The sequence below is a fragment of the Monodelphis domestica genome, chromosome 3, assembly GCF_027887165.1.
Source record: "Monodelphis domestica isolate mMonDom1 chromosome 3, mMonDom1.pri, whole genome shotgun sequence".
NCBI classification, from domain to species: domain Eukaryota; kingdom Metazoa; phylum Chordata; class Mammalia; order Didelphimorphia; family Didelphidae; genus Monodelphis; species Monodelphis domestica.
Window position 1 is genome coordinate 455,666,268 of NC_077229.1, and position 17,609 is coordinate 455,683,876.

Here is a 17,609-nt window from a genome sequence, read left to right on the forward strand (position 1 = left end):
AGAGAAAATAGTTAAAAGGTTAGTGCATTAGTAAAGGTGGGAGGAGATGAGGGCATTGACTAGATGAGTGGAGAAAAGGGCATATATTTTGAAAATCTTATGAAGATAGAAACCACAAGATTTGTCAATAGATTGGATATGTGAGAGGAGTGAGAGTGAGGAATTGAGGAAGACAGAATTAGAGAGTTCAGTAACTAAGAGAAGAATAGTGTTCTGCACAATCATAAGGGCAATGGGAAAGGGGGAGTTTGGGGGAGAAGAGCTCGATTTTGAACACTTGTGATTTTGAGATATGGGATATCCAAATACTGAGTCAGTTGTGTGCTTTTGCTTAAGAGAAAAACTAAACCTGAATATAAAGATCTAGGAATCATCTGCACAGAGATGAGAATTAAACCCATGGGAGCTAATGCCATCACCAAGTAAGCTAATGTAGATGGAGAGTAGGAAGAAGAAGGAAAGGAAATATGCATTTATGTCATATGTACTATATATTAGCCACCGTGCTAAATACTTTACAAACATTGTTCATTCGATCCTCAGAAGAAGGCCCAAGTTAGAGCTATATCATATACCCTAATCCTAGGCTAGGGCATATAATATGAATGTTGTTCATTTATTTTAATTGTGTCTTTGAGATCCATTTGAGGTTTTCTTGGCCAAAATACTGGAGTGGTTTGCCATTTCCTTCTCCAGCTCATATTACAGATGAGGAAACTGAGGAAAAGAGAGTTAAGTGAGTTGTCCAGGATCATATAGCTGATGAGTTTCTGAGACCAGATTTGAATTCAGGAAGATGAATCTTCTTCACTTAGGTTTTAGCTGCCCTCTGATATACTGAAAAACTATAAAGGAGACTGACCGGGAAGAGGAGTATTATGAAAACGTAGCAAGGATAGAGCTTCCAAGAGGAAAAGGTGATTGATACCATCAATTTCAGCAGATAGGATTAGGATTTTTTAAAGGCCATTAGATTTAGCAAATAAGAGATCATTTGGAGTTTCAGTCGAATGATGAAGGCAGAGAAGGAATGGAGGCACAGGTGTAAATAGCTTTCTCAACAAGGTTAGCTGGGAGAAGGGAGCAGAGATATAGGATAATTGATAGTGAGGGGTTTTTGAAGGGATAGGAGGAATTCACTGTGTTTGTCAGAGGTAGGAAAGGAACCAGAAAGGAAGGGAGAGGTTGGATATTTAGAGTAAGATGATATGGGGATAATCTGCTAGAGAAAGTGGCAGTGTAGACATCCATATGAAGGAGGAGGAATGGGTTGAAAGGGAAAGTAACTAATACAAACTACCCTCTACTCTGAATTGGTCAAAGTAGGGAAGAATGCACATATACACATATAAAAAGAGTTAGATATAGAAATATATTTCACTCAACAGGGAAATATGAAGAAAGGGGAGAATTAAGAGGTTATATGAAAGAAAAAAGTAGTTCTAAACAACAACCAAAAAAAAAATTCCAAGGGTATATAAAAACATTTCTAGCTTTTCTTGAAGTGGCAAAAAGTTGGCTAATGAGAGGTATCCATCAATCAGGGGATGGCTGAATGAGGTAGGCAATCTGAATGTGACAAAACACTATAGTTTTGCAAGAAATAATGAAGGAAATGCTTTCAGAGAAAACTGAGAAGACCTGGATGAACTAATGTAGGATGAAGTGAGCAGAACGGAGAACTTATACAATGACAACAAAGATGAACAAATTTGAAAGGAAGCAGAACTCTAATCAATGGAATGAGCTACCAGCTTTTCAGAGGAATCATGATATAGTGTGTTACCCATCTCCTGATAGAGAGGTGAAAAACTTGAAAGTGTCAGGGTAAGGGGATGAGGGTACATCTAGAAGAGCTGACCCTGGCAAAGAGTGGGACCACCTATTCTTCAGGGTAGTGAGGAAAGGAATGTGAAAGGAAGAAAGAAATCTCACTGCACAGCCTTAATTCTTCAGAGACCATTCCCTGGAAGAACTTCTGCTCCATGACTACCTCTATCCTAACACTATTTCACCCCAAGTGCTTCCTCCATGCCTGGCTCTAGTTTTTGTACTTTTTTCTTCTTCTTTCCCTTCTACCCTCCAAGTTCTAGAACCACAAATCAGGAACTAATGGACTTAGTTTCTTGGCAGGTTATGCCTTGTCTACTCCCCTTTGGCCCCATTCACCATCTCAGAAATTCTCAGACTAAAGTTTCATTTTTATTTTTCTGGATCCCATGAGAGATCCCTAAAGGAAGACATAAAGAGTAACATTTGATGGAACCTTATTGGTTAGCAAAGAGAAGGCAGACACTCAGTAAAGGTGCATTACAATGTTGATACTGCTAAGGGAAAGGAAACCAGTTCTAATCACTTACAACAACCAACTGGTGACAATAGAGCACTATTCAAAGGGGATGAGGAGAATTAATTAATTTAACCTCTATTGTGTCAAAATAATAATAATAATAGCTAATATAGTAGGTACTAGGCCCTGTGCCAAATGTTTTACAGTTATTGCATTGATCTTTACAACAACCATGAGAAAGAGGAGTTGCTATTTTGTTTTCCAGTGAGGAAACTGAGGCAAATGAGTTGCCTAGGTTTGTACACAGTTAGCAAGGATCTAATGTCAGATTTGAACTCAGGTCTTCCTTCCACTGTGTAATCTCACTGTGATTTACAAAGTAAATCTCACTCAGGTAGTCTTATAACATATTTTTGGAAAGGAATTAAGAATGTTCATGTCCTCCTTCAAGAAATGCATACCAGATAAATGCAGATAAAAACATACTGTTTATTTTCACATATTATTTCAGGTTTGGATTTTGTAAGATTATTCACTTATGGAAATGAATAACATGGAAATATGTTTTGTGTGATAATACATGTATGACCCAGATTGAATTGCTTGTCAACTCCAGGAGTGGGGAGGAAAGAAGGGAGGAAAACAATATGAATCCCTTAACTTTGGGGAACTTATGGGATAATTTATTAAAATAACATAAAGATAAAACATTAAAATTAAAAAAAAAAAGAAATGTATACCAGAGACGTGCACAGCACATGATGTTTACTACATGTTGGAATAGCAGTTTTCTGAACTAAAGAGTCCTGGGTTCAGATCCCCTCCTTTTGTCATATACTAACCAAGTGAAGGAGCAGCTAGGTGGCATAGTGGATAGAGGACTGATTGAGGAAGACTCATATTCTTGAGTTCAAATTTGGGCTCAGACACTTACTAGCTGTGTGACCCTGAGCAAATCACTTAACCCTGTTTGCCTCAGTTTCCTCATCTGAAAAATGAGCTTGAGAAGGAAATGGCAAACCACTCCAGTATCTTTGCTAAGAAAACCCCAAACGAGGGCCACAAGGAGTCAGACATGAGGGCATTACACTATATGAAAATTGACAAATGACTTAACTTCATGTCCCAAGCACTCTAAGGCTATAAGTTATAGCCCACTTGCTCATTTGCATTGGTAGAAAGAGTCTCTTCATCAAATCAACTACTTCAAATGAGATCACAAGTATGGATCCTTCCAAAATTATGCATCAGCTTTTCAGTGTTTGATAACTGCAAAAAGAGGCACAAGATCAGAACAATAGGACTGGAAAGTAAAGTAGAAACTATCTCATCTAATTTTTTTTTCATTTTATAGCGAGAAAACTGAGGCTCAGAAGGTGATTGTAGATAGAGATGTGATACAGATCAGATTTGAACCCAGGCCCTTTGACTCCAATTCCTTTGCTGTTTCATCATTATAGACCTGCAAAAGTAGTATTTTTCCCCCTCTGATTCCTAAAAACCCAGGATTTTAGAAAGTTGGCAAATGTTCATTGGGCCACATTTTCAATGATTGTAATTATTGTGTTTTTGTGTGGTTCTTTTTTTTTTTCGTTATTATTTTCACAGTGTGTTGACAATATTCGGTGCAATGGCTTAATGACAATAGTATTTGAAGAAAATTCCAAAGTGACCGTGCCACATATGATTAAGTAAGTCCAGATATTTTCTTCACTTATTTTTTAATCAAACCCAAACTGTTGGACAAGGTGTAGCTCTAGAATAGTGAGTGTTTCAAAATGTTGTGTGTGTGTGGGGGGGGGGGGAACTGCAACCCCCCAGCATGCCTCAGGGGTCCCTCCTAATTCCTGGTGTGGGACTGATCTTGAATTGGACCAATTCCTGCTAGGGAGGGGCCACGCCCCCTACTTCTGGGCACAGGATTGGTCTATATAAGGACCAATCCCAGGCCTAGGAAGGGGAGCTCTCCCTCATGAATGAGGGTGGTGAATGGGGTTAGTAGAAATGAAAGTGGTAGTTAATTTCAGTTGGGAAATTTCCCTTAAAGCTTTAGAAAGATCAGAGTGAGATAAGAATTTTCTTTTTGGTCCTTTCCTCAGTAGCAATAGAAGAGAATTGTATTATCCCACCTGTCAAAGTTGATTTAGCTACTGTCAGGCTAAATATTTCAGTGTTTATGAATGATGACCATTGCAAGGGGCAGGCCCAACATCAACACTCTCTAAGATCAGGTTCCATCATGGGACCTATTGAGGCCATCAAGAATCGCTGAACAGTGAACAAAAGTAGGTTTATTTTACCCAAACACAGCAAGTTTATACAGCAAGGTTACATCAATACTTGGCTTTTCTGGGCATAGACCCCTCTGTCTTCAGGTGGAAACCTGCCTGATCAGCAAGGTGTGAAATGGTGAATCACGTGGTGCTCAGAAATTCACCAAATCAGGAAGGTCTGATTCCACGTGGTAAGACTTTTTTAATGTGCAGAAACCAGTCAATTACTGGATTGGTAGAATTGGCAGCGCAATTTAGGTTTCATTAGCCGCCATGTTGGTTCTGCCCGAAGTCAGTTACTGGAGACCAGATTTGTCTCCTTTTAGTGAAAACTAATCCCTATTGGTAGGAGAAGAGGAAGGTGGGCCCAACCCATGTAGGAGGAGGTGGGAAGGGATGGACCTAACCCTAACCTTCTCCAAGTTGTGGGGAAACACTGATAGCTATTTGTCTGATCACAACCATTTATTAGAAGATTTCTACAAAGGTATCATCAACTCTTTTTATTTTTAAACCCTTACCATCTATTGATTCTAAGGCAGAAGAATAATATCATTGACTCCTGATAGTTTTGTCTCACTTTTGAATTTTCCTTCAATTTGGTGAAGCTATCTTGGGCAGCTAGGTGGCACATTGGATAGACTGCCCAAGTTAATGAATTCAAATTTGGCCTCAGCCACTTCCTACCTGTGTGACCTTGGTCACTTCACTTATCCCTGTTGGCTTCCATTCTCATCTATAAAATGAGATAGAGAAGGAAATGGCAAACCACTTCAATATCTCTGCCAAGAAAATCCTAAGGGAGGTCATGGATAGTTGGACACACCTGAAAGATGACTTAACAACAATGGGTATATTTTAAAGCTTAAGGCTAAAAACTGGTCAGTTGTATAAGAGAAGTAATTGTGAGAGCCAACACTGACCATTGTTTACAGAGGAGGAAAAAGCAAGAGGTTGTTTTGTCAGTTTTAACAATCCTTGCAAAATATTTCAATTAGAATTGATTTGATTCCAGATCAGTATCCTTTTTGAAGAAAGTTGGAATGACTTAAATGATTAAGCTCATTTTCCTTCTACCCACAGTTTACAGAGAATACTAAGGGGCTATTTGTTTAGTATTTCTCAGCCTATTATGTTTACATTTTGTAGGAGTAGTTTCCTCAGCCCCCACCCCACTCCTGATTTGGGTTCTAACCTATTACCAAAACAAAATCTGGAATTTAAAGTGGCTACAAAGAAAACTGGACTATTCTATAGATTCTTTGTCCTTTGATTAGTTTGTTTGTTTGTTTTTTGCCACTGCTAGTCATTGGTTTCTTTTCCTTCTTTCAAGTATTTTGGTCAATTTATAGGATTCTTGTTTTAGAGTTAGAAGAGACCTTAGGTGCCATGAACTAATGTCACCATATGATCTACTAGGTTCCACTTCTGAGAGAAAAAAAAAATGTAGTAATGAGAAATCTTGTCTTCTTTTTGCCTATTAGGAATGGAACAAAATGTGCCAGACCCATGGTAGGCACTTAATAAATGTTTACTGATTGATTCTGGATGATATCTGATAGAATTAATTGATTGTGTCCCAGTAGTAATAGCTATTTGAATGATATTTTTCTTCTTCTGTCTTTTTTTAAACTTAATTTTCTCTTGAAAGAGAGCTTTTTTTTTGTTTGTTTGAAGAAGCAATAATTTCTGCATGTAGCTAAAAACTATGATTATAGGATTTCCTCTTGGATCTCTTGCTTTTGTACATTTATAAGAATTAACTCTAGTTAAACATCATTCTAGTGGTGGAAGTTTTACTATTTAATAAACACCATGTTAGATAAAAACAAAGTATATAAAATAAGTATAAAAGCACTAGAGAAAAAATACATATTACTTTAATTTTGGATGAGCATCTAAATGGTAGTATTGAAATAGTTTGATTGTGATCTTAAGAAACCTTATTAGTGACCACCTGAGAGAAGTTTTTGGTTTTTTTTTATTCCATGCCTTTATATTTGACTGTGTAAGTTTTTATGTTTAAAGTTTTTCTTGCAAACATAATGTTGGCTTCTATTTCTGATCTATTCTGTTATCTTCTTCCATTTTGTGATATGTGTGACCTATTCTTATTTGTAATTATGATCATTTGATTATGTATTTCTACCTATCCAATTCTTCTATAAATTTACCCCTCTGTCTCTTAATTCTTTCTTATTTTTTTAGGTCAGTAATCTGATTTAAATATTAACTATAGATTCCTCCAGCATTATATTTTCTAGGCTTTTACTGTTTGGCTAAAAAAATGCAAAAAAACTCAGTTAAAAATAATTATGGAATATAAAATTAAAAGTTAAAAGTCAGAATTGGATGTAGTATTTATACTCAAAACAAATTTAAAGGAAAAAAAGATGAACCTTTTGCCTAAAATTGAGTGAACTTCAGCTTTGTGCTTTAGGCTACCTAATTTAGTAGCTCATAAATTAACATGTGCAAATTTTGTTTCGGGTTAAGAAAATATCTTCTCAATGGTTAGAAAATCATGAGATGCCCTACTGCTTTAGAATTGTTAGCTTAGCTTTCTTTTTTTTCAGTCATATAGATATTTTTGAGCCCATTTGGAGTTCTCTTTACATAGATACTATGTATGCATATCTTTTTACATAGATACTAGAGGGGTTAGCCATTTTCTTTCCTAGCTCAGCTTACAAATGAGGGAACTGAGGCAAATGAGGTTGTGACTTGCCTAGGGTCACACAGTCAGTAAGTGTCTGGAGCTGGATTTGAACTCAGGAAGAATTTTCCTGAATTCAAGCCTGTCACTCTATCCACTGGGCCACATGGCTGCCCTAAGTTAACTTTACTTAAAACTATTTTGGGGGATGGGGTGGAGGAGGCCCTAAATCTGCAATTTCCTTGGCAAAAAGGTCTCCAGCTGAGGAAACTTCCTCTACCCATGAAAAATATTCTTACTTGACCTTTCTGGTGGCAATAGGGACAAGAGCTGTGATTTCATTGGCATAGGGAACTCCTGGAGGAGTAGACATTCCCTTTACCAAAGCAACTTGGCATCTTCTCTGCAATTTATAATCCTAGACAGTTGCTTGCAGGCCACTCTGCCTCAGAGATTATCACCCTCTAAAAGTTGGGAATGGTACAAATATAACTTTTTTATTTTTCATTGATAATAATGAATCTTCATTTTGTAGTGCAAAAGCCATGAGCTGTGCCTTCCAGAATGATGTCTGTATATAGAAAATGGTAGTTGACTGAAACCCAGATAAACACTGCAAAAACTCCACTGTCTGGGTATTTCTCTTGCTTTACCTAATGGCATCAAAACACCTTGCTGATCTGCTAAATTTCCATTTTCATTGCAGTTTGACACACTGGACATAACTCTTGCTCTCACTATAGTTCAGTCTTTCTGTTTCGACATAAATCTGTCACATACATAGAAAAACAAGAGTTCGGTAGTTAATAAAATTCTCAAAATCTCATACCTTCCCCCTGTAATTGCTAGCTAGTCTATCCACATTTTCATCTCAAAGAGGTTTTCATTGTTTACCACATTGAGTGGAGTAGACTTTGTGCATTAAAAGAGAATGTCTTATCCCATTCAATGATTCATATCTCAATAGATCCATTCTACTCCTAGCTCCTATACCTGAAGCATGGGTTATCTTATTGCATAACACTTAGCTATTACGATGTATACATAACAATGGAAAGGGGTGTATGTGTGTGATAGCAGAAGGAATTCTGAATGTCCATTCAGAAGGCTTGCATTCAAATTTCAGTCCTTACATTTAACTATAAAACTATAGAGGCATCATGGAGAAATGAGTGTATAGAACAGTGGACTTGGAATCAGGAAGACCCAGGCTTAAAATCCTAAGTTAGAAACTTTTTAGAGTTCTGCAAGTAAGGGAGGCTAATGGCATAGTGGGTAGAGCTTAACCCTGTTTGCCTCAGTCTTCTCATCTGTAAAATGACCTGGAGAAGGAAATGGCAAACACTCCAGTGTCTTTGCCAAGAAAAGCTCATATGGGGTCAGGAAGAGTCAGACACAACCAAAAAGACAACAACACAAGTAGGTTGTTGCCTCTCTTTGTACTTCAGTTTCCTCATCTATAAAACTAGAGGATTGGCCTCTATGGCCTCTAAAATCTCTTTCAATTTCAAAATAATGATCTAGTGACTTCTCTGAATCCTAGTTTCCTGCTCATTTGCAAAAAGAAGATGATAATAATAGGACTTTAGGGAGGAAGGTATTTTGTAAACTTTAACACACTATGTAAATATGAGTAACTCTAGCTATATCTATTTGTTCTACTCCTAAGTTGGATAGATTTTGTTACTGTTATGACATCATCTTGGCAACATTTACTTTATACAAGCTTTTAAAAATAATCACACCTATAAGACCCTCTTTTTAAAAAAATTTGTTACTGCCTTAGAAAAATAAAGTTTATGGCTTTTGGGGCTCTCTTGGAAAATAAAAACTTTGAGCTGCTGCTTAATAAAATAAAATAATTTCATAATGTTGAATGTCTTTGTTTCATTTAAAATGAAAATGTAATCAGGATTTTGAAGGAGAGTGTTGTAATTTAGTCACATTTTCATTTCCTCTTGGCCATTAGATTTTTCTTCCCCTTCTGGTGTTTCAAATAATCTAATTTCAGTAAAAAAAAAAACTGCAGAGACTCAGAATGATGCTTAGGGTACAAAAGCATGATATGGAGAATAGGAACATTCACATTTGGTAGGTGGCAGTGTCCTTTAAATAGTAGCCTGTTGTGTTGATCTCAGAATTTATACTCTTTTGGGGTATAGTCTAAATTTCATGTTAGCCTAATTTTGGTGTTACATCTGTTGACAGCCTGTTTTCTCTCAGTGAAGCTGCAGTGGAAAGTACCAAAGCTTTTTTCAAGATAGAGGAGTTAGACCAGGGGGGGAATGCTGTGGTGGAAGAGGAAGAGGACAGAAGACAAGGATATCATAAACTCATGCAGCAACAGTCAATTTGGAAATGGTCTAGTTCTCAGGCATTAATTACAAAGAAACTTAAATATTTTAATTATTTTCATTGATAACAATTTAATCAAATTAACATTTTTTTCAAAAAGTTAATTACTAAACATTCATTTGGGAAGGTTAACTCTTCTGGATTTTTTTTTAAACCCTTACCTTTTGTCTTGGAGCTGGCTCCAAGGCAGAAGAGTGGTAAGGGCCAGGCAATGAGGGACAAGTGACTTGCCCAGGGTCACACAGCTGGGAAGTGGCTGAGGCCAGATTTGAACGTAGGACCTCCTATCTCTAGGCCTGACTCTCAATCCACTGAGCTACACCCTGGATTCTTTAAGAACAATAGTCCCATGCTGAATAGGACCCCAGAGATCTAAAGGGTCTAAAAGGCATCCTCCAAAAGCAAGCGATTGATTTTTAGAGTGAAACTGGACCAATGATAGGTGCTGATCCCATAGACATGGAACTATGACTTCGCTTTATAAACTTGAAAAGTTCTCCCTTCCAGCAAATCCTAGAACCTGCAGTGAAGTCACAGATTTTAGGTCACTGGGTTTTCAGGGACCACAGTTACTTTACTGAAGATGTCACAATAAAAGAGGAAATCACAAATGTTCTTTGGAAAGACTGGGCAGTTCTTTTGGCCTGAGGTTGTGACTGCTAAGCCATTTCTCTGTTCTTCTCCACCCTGAATGTCCGACAATTATCTTTCTAAACTCTGGGATCAAAGTAAAAGTAGAAGATTTGGCCTGTCTTTAGGAGGAATACTACCAATGCAGAGCAAGTTGTCCACATAAAAAGCAGAGAAAATGAAGAGGGGAAATCTCTCCTTTAATGCAAACTCAAGAATATCTATTTGTTGCACATGGAAATTTTAAAAATGATGATGATGATTTTCTGTTAATATTTAAGCACAATTCTGTTTCAAATGGATTCAGTCAATCACTGTACTTGAGCCTCACTTAGCCCATCTTTTTTTTAAATCCATACTTTCTGTCTTATTATCTAAGGACAGAACTAGGCAAAAAGGGTGAAGTGATCTGCCCAGGATCACACAGTCAGTATCGGAAGCCAGATTTGAACCCAGATGCTCCTGAATCCAGGCCTGTCTCTCTATCCACTGGGCCTCTTAGCTGTCCTTATTCCATGTTATAAGTGCTCTCCTCATTGAGAAGAAAGAGTCCTAGTCTTCAAGTCAGGCAGGACCTGGGTTCAAATTTTACTTCTGGCACAAATTTTACTTCTGACTTTGAACAAGTAGGGTGAGTTAGGTCAAGTATAATATGACCTCATTTTCCTCAGCTGTAAAATCAAGATGATGATAATAATACCTGTAGTACTTACCTTACAGGGTTTTTGAGAGGTTCAAATGTGTCTCAGTCATTTTGCAAACCAAAGAACCCCATATATACGGTATTCCAAAAGTTTCAGTGTGCTATACAGCTTTCCAGAAATTCTTGGTGCAGTTTTAAGCTACGAAAGCAGTTTCAGTGTCATTCAAAGCTTAAGACTGCACTGAGACTTTGGGAACATCCCATAATAAATATAAGTTATTATAAAATAAAGGGCTTGAACTAGTTGATCTCTGAGGTTCCCAGATTGCAGATCATAAATATGATAACCGGCTTAGAAATCACACAATCTGATGGCTGGTCCCTGCCAGCTAGAATATTTTATGCAAGTACTGTGACACACCCTGTCCACATCCTTCCTTTCTTTCTTTGGGGATACTGGTATATTAGCTGCTTTTCCTTATAAAGCAAAGGCTAATTATAGAGAGAAGGAATTCAGAGGGTCCGGTACCTAGTTTCTCCTCTCCACTCTCAATATTAAAATGACTTTCCCAAGCTGAAATGCTTTCAATAGATTTTTTTCTTCCCGTACTCTCTCTCTGTCTCTGTCTGTGTCTCTATTATGTCACATTTTTGTTGTAAATACAGGGTATCCCTAAAATCTTAGTGCTTTATAAAGCTTCAAGCTGCATGAAGACTTTTGAGACAGAAGGTTTGTGTGTGTGTGTGTGTGTGTGTGTGTGTGTGTGTGTGTGTGTGTGTGTGTATGGCACTCTTTTATAGATTCCAGTTAAAAGGCAAAGTGGGGTCATAATAAAGGGAGGAAAAAAGAAAAAGAAAAGCCATGTTCTTTTTTTAGAGAATGAGAATGTCTGCCTGGCTGGGATTTTGTTGAAAACATTTTTCCTCATCGATTGTGTAGGTCTGATGCCCGTCTTCACAGAGACGATAAAGATATCTGCTTTAGCAAAACATTAAATTCCTGCAAAGTGCCCCAGATTCGCTACGCCAGTGTGGAAAGACTCTTGGAAAGGTTGACAGACTTGCGTTTTCTCAGTATTGACTTTCTCAACACTTTTCTGCATACTTACCGTATCTTCACCACAGCAGCTGTGGTCCTGGAGAAGCTGTCTGACATATACAAGAGACCTTTCACATCCATCCCCGTCAGGTATGCTTAGAGTGTTCATGTCAGTGAATGATTACTAACGCATTTCCCAGTGCAAATGAGCATTGCTGTTCCTAGAAAGAACCTTGTGGGGATTTACACTGACTGTTTGGATTGATTATCCTTCAAGCCAGAGGAGGAAGTCAGGGATTAAATAGATATTGCTCAGATGGACACTCCAGAGGACTGAGGGCTCAGGCTTGCCAATTATTTTCCTTCTGTATGTTGGGAAATTAAATTATTTTTATCTACTTGTCTCCTAAGGGCAGCTAGCTAGGTGGTACAGTGGATAGACCCCTGGGCCTGATGTCAGGAAGTTGTTGTTCAGTCATTTAGTCATGTCCAACTCTTAGTGAGGGTTTTCTTGGCAAAGACGCTGGAGTGGTTTGCCATTTCCTTCTCCAGTGGATTAAGGCAAATAGAAGTAATGTGACTTGCCTAGGGTCACACAGATTATGAATGTCTCAGGCTAGATTTGAATTTGTGTCTTCTTGACTCTAAGACTAATTCTCTATCTACTGAACCACCTAGCTGCCTCAAAGGGAGAAGTTAGATGACTTACCTAGGGTCATTCAGTAAATAAGTGTCCGAAGCCAGATTTTAGACTCCATACTCTACACCCAGCACTCTATCCACTGAGCCACCTAGCTACCTCCAGAGTCTGGAGGACCTGAGTTCAAATCTAGTCTTGGACTCTAACTAGCTGCATGACCCTGGGCAAGTTATTTTACTTCCGCTTCACTTTCCTCATCTATAAAAATGGGAATTATATAATAGCATCTGCCTCTCAGCGTTGTATGAATAAAATGAAATATTTGTAAAATGCTTAGCATAGTGCCTGGAATATAGTAAGCACTATTTAAATGTGAGTTATTTAAATGTGTTATTTCTTATTAATATTTTTTGGAAATTGATGTGATAGAATCTGCAAAGTATCATGTAGGGGTTTTTTTTTCGGGGGGAGGAAACGACTAGGATGCACAAACAGTACTTAGATGGCATTTGAAAACTATGAAGCATAAATTTGATATTTTCATATCATAGCTTTTATATGTAGAATAAATGCTCTTGAATGACATTCAGAAAAACCATTTTTAACTTGGCTACAACTTGATTTCACTTTCAGGTCTCTGGAATTGTTTTTTGTTACCAGTCAGAACAATCGAGGTGAACACTTAGCAGATGGGAAGTCGCCAAATCTGTGTCGAAAATTCTCCTCTCCACCCCCATTGGCAGTATCCAGAACTTCTTCCCCTGTTAGAGCCAGAAAGCTGTCGTTGACTTCCCCTCTGAACTCAAAAATTGGAGCCCTAGACCTGTCTGCTTCCTCCATGACCAGCAGTCCTACCTCAACGTATAGCCCTGCTACATCCCCACCACCCCACACTGGTAAAGTACCATTGGATCTTAGCAGAGGCCCTTCTTCTCCAGAACAAAGCCCCGGACCTCTAGAAGAGAATTTAGATAACCCCCGCATGGATCTGTGTAACAAGCTAAGACGAAATATCCGAAGAGGTATTATTCAGCTGCCACATGCTCTGCACAGCACTAGTCAACTATCCTCCCACCCTTCTGGAACCCTAGTGCCCATTGACTAGTTTTTCTGCTTAGAAAGTAGAAGGAATACAATGGCTATGTAGGAGAAAGAATCCTGTAGTCCTCATTTGGGCCCCTTGGGAGCAGAGTAAGAGGTAAACCAGGGTCCACTCTCCCCATGCTCACTCTAGTAAAAATGGATTTATGAGTGGCTTAGCTTTTAAAGGCATTTATTTTGAATGATGTAATTTGAATAGGCTAAGGAAGAGACTGTGAACCTTGTCACACTTCCCCTCATCTCTTTCTGTCTTGTAACATCAGTTGCTATTTCTAGGCTCTAAATGCTTTAGACCAGCCCTTCAGAAGGTTTAAGTTTGTTTTTGGTGAGAATTTAAATCCCTATGGCATGACCGCACATAAAACTAGAGCTGTGGAAAATAATAATCTTGAATTTTGCCTTTATTTGTTCTCCCTCCATGAAATAGATTCTGTTTGCCTTTCTGAAAAGAGACAGCTCTATCCCTAACTATATGTTGTTGGAAAAGTCTCTCTGGGCCTCTGTTTTCTCATCTGAGAAATGAGGAAATTGATTAGATGATCATTTCAGTTCCCTCTAGCTTGAAATTCTGGTTATAGATGATCACAAACTACAGTTTTCAGTATAATAGATAAATGATGAAAGTTGGATAAGAAAGTAAATGAAGTATCCAAATTGAAAGCAGTTGCATTCTAATAAAAGCTCAGCCTGCTTTCTCCCTCTTCCATTCCAATTCCTAAATCCTACACTGTCTAGTTCAGATCATTTAAATAAACTCCCTGGTGAGGCTCCTAATGGAGTTTTAAGTAAAGCAGTTGTCATTGTCAAAAGCAACATATTGTTTAACATAAAATCCTTTAAGTTGACAAGTTATCGACTCAGGAGGAGGAATGGGGAGGATAATTAAAAAGCCATTAACAAACAACAAGCCTGAGCTATTTTATGATGAACTCTTTCTGGGGATGAGGAGTGGAGCACGACTTGACAAGTGCCTCCAGGAGCCATCATCATCAGGACATAAGGAACTTTGTAGGTGGGAGGGAGGAATGATAGCTTGTCTTAAACTTCCCCTTTAGTATGGGATGATGAGACGGAATGGAGGTCAAAGGGGAGGGATGATATCAAGACAATGAACCTACCTTTTTTGAATTGAGGATATTTAGAAAATGCCAGAAATCAACATTCCTCATCTCAGTACTTACCAGCTTCTTAGCTAGAAATGACAAATTCTAGGCTTGTAGTCCATGTCCCACCCCCTACATCAAATGCTATCTTTGCCCAGTAAACAGTGAAGGTTTTCAAGTGACTATCTTGGTTTTTGCATGAGAATTGTACTGTTTTTGGTCAATAATATCAAGAACCTCACACTGCTGTTCTAAGCAAAGCTTCCACCCCCTTAACCATCTGGATTTCTCTAGGTAGAAGTGTTAGGTTATTTTTGTCTCCCATCCAAGCAATCTTTCCTCCTCTATTGTACCTCTACTCTCAAAGCTACGTTTTAATTTGCCTGTGGCAATACTATCAACTCATTTTTTTAGAAGGAAAACCAAACCAAAAATGAGAACTATCACAATAGCTTAGCCACTGTATTCTTCCTATTTTTCCTTGTTTTAGAATAGTTATTTAAATAGTCTGGTATTAGTTGTGCCGTACCCTGCCCCTTTTTGCTGAATCAACAGGGACCATTCTTGTTTTTTTTTTCCATCAGAACTATCTTGTTTTGTTATATATATGTATGTATGTATATATGTATGTATGTATGTATAATGGAGCTGTCTCATGATGGGGACCCCTAGTTCTCTACCGATGGGTTCATCAAGGTTTTAAGCTGTAGTCATGAGCCAGAGGGGAGATGGGGTTTCTTGGATTAGCAGAAATCAGTTCTAGGCTAGGCTTTGGGAAAGGATATGAAATAGGTCTAGTGGTTCAAACATGCTAGGTGGGCCACATTGGTCCACAAAATTCCTAAATGCTGCAGGTACAAGATTAAAGTGTAACTGAGAAACATACAAAAAAAAAATACAAGAGAACATAGAAAATGCTCCTGTATAGTTTCCCAAGTCAGTATGCCACCCACAGGGATCCTTATGCATTATGTTTAGTGTCCTTGATCCCCATTTCTAATTGAGCTTGACATCAATAGTATAACTTAAAAGAAACCGGCATGGTGAAACACATCTGGATAAATTTCTAGATAGGAATACCTTTGAGGGATGTGCCTATCATTGAAGTGCAAAGGTTGAAAGAAAGCAAAAACGATTGTGTAGGGCATGTAAAGGTCTGTGTCATGCTGATCCCTTATAACCTAGGCTCAAGAAATGGTGAGAGAATGTTGACTGTTGTAAAAACCCAGCCAACTCACATTGATTTGCAGAAGAAAAGGCTCCTGGCATTTTTTTCCATGCTAAATTGAATGCATGTCTGTAAGTATTGAGTTTTGAGATGGCTTATGATTTAGAAATGGTGATAGATAAAAGACCTAACATAAAGGCTTAAATAAAATGCACTTACTTCCAGTTCCTTGATAACACTCAACTATGCACTGAAGTTCTGGGGCTTGGAGAAATGAAAGCTCTGTTATAAACAAAAGGGGTGTGTGTGTGTGTGTGTGTGTGTGTGTGTGTGTGTGTGTATGTGTGTGTGTAGGGGTGACAAACATCTTATAGCCTATATCTTTTAGTTACCATCCACTCCCCCAAATGCCCTACATCTTATGCAACTCTGGACTAATTGAAATTGTTACTCTAACTATGCCTTCTTGTTTGTGTGATTTTTAGCTTGCAAATTCTCCATCATTTGGATGATTGATAGCACTGTCTACTAATACTCTAGGGAACCTCCTCCAGGTCTCTTAACAGTTTATCCTCCAGCACTTTCTGGGTTGTGTCACCTTCAGCACAGATCTCTTCTGTATGTTAAAGTAGATAGAATACTAGACCTGGAGACAAGAAGTCTGAATTCAAATCTAGAAACAGACTCTTACTAGCTATGAGACCAGGGGCAAGTCAGTTAACTTCTGTCTGCTACCATTTCTCATCTGCAAAATAGAGATAATCATAGCACCTCTCTTTCAGATTTGTCATGAGGTTCAAATGAGCTAATATTTGTAAATCATTTTGCAAACTTTAAAATGCTATATAAATCTTAGCTTACAGTAGTAGTCATAGAGTAATAGTAGTAGTAGCAATAATCTGTTGCTCTGATTTAATTTCCTTGAATGCCATTTCTTCGTCCCAGACTTTGAAAATAAGTTGTTGTAAAAATGCTAATAGATTGGTTCCAACTTTCATCTATTGGCTGTTCTTTTAATTTGCTCTATTAACAATCTTGTGAGGAGATGTAATTTTTGTCTCATGCCCAGCCTTCTCCAGAACACTGTTCTCCTTCATTATTCTTCACTGTTTTATGAGGCATTATTGTTTATAATTTTCTTCTTTCCTTTTCTGTAGTGATTTGCAAATGAGCTTATAGCCTAAACAAAAGATTGTTGCAGTTGACTGCTATGTCATTCTATTAGGCGAGGAAACAAGTGTTTACTGACAGGTGCTTTCTGGTCTCTTTTGGTCTTCCAGTGGTGATTGCTTAAAATTAATTAAAGTTGGATAGAAAATTATGGTAATCCATGGTAATGTCTTTCTAATGCCCATTTTCCTTTTTCCCCCTCTAGCAGTAGCTCATTTGAATAGTTTAGGCTAGAGCTATTAGAATTGCCTGTAGTATTTTCTTTTCATTTGGTCTCTAATTTGTGTATCTGAACACAGATTCAGAAATGGCTCCCACTTCAGTCCCTTCCTGCAAGTTAAGCTGCAGTCACTTTCGTTTTTTGCAATGTTGTTCAGTGCTCACCATGTCTAGTGCCTTCCAAGTCTTTTCTGGAAGAAAGCTTCATTATATCTAGTTAGGAGGCTTCTGAGCAGACTACATGCCTTTGGTAGCTTTCACTTCATTTTCCAGCATATTTTTCTGTCTTTCCAAAAGGAATGAAATCGTTATTTTCTAAAAA

General features: G+C 38.0%; 1 protein-coding gene across 4 annotated transcripts in view; it reads left to right on the top strand.

The window, feature by feature from the left end:
• RASGRF2 (Ras protein specific guanine nucleotide releasing factor 2) overlaps window positions 1-17,609 on the top strand; it is a 336,767-nt gene that overhangs the window by 152,974 nt on the left and 166,184 nt on the right. For 2 of the 4 annotated variants that reach the window (XM_007487377.2, XM_001363426.4), the window contains exons 13-15: window positions 3,899-3,981; window positions 11,788-12,036; window positions 13,160-13,548. In XM_007487377.2, the coding sequence (XP_007487439.1) occupies window positions 3,899-3,981; window positions 11,788-12,036; window positions 13,160-13,548 (721 nt within the window). The remainder of the gene's footprint in view (window positions 1-3,898; window positions 3,982-11,787; window positions 12,037-13,159; window positions 13,549-17,609) is intronic. The other 2 variants (XM_001363496.3, XM_007487378.2) reach the window with 1 other exon arrangement.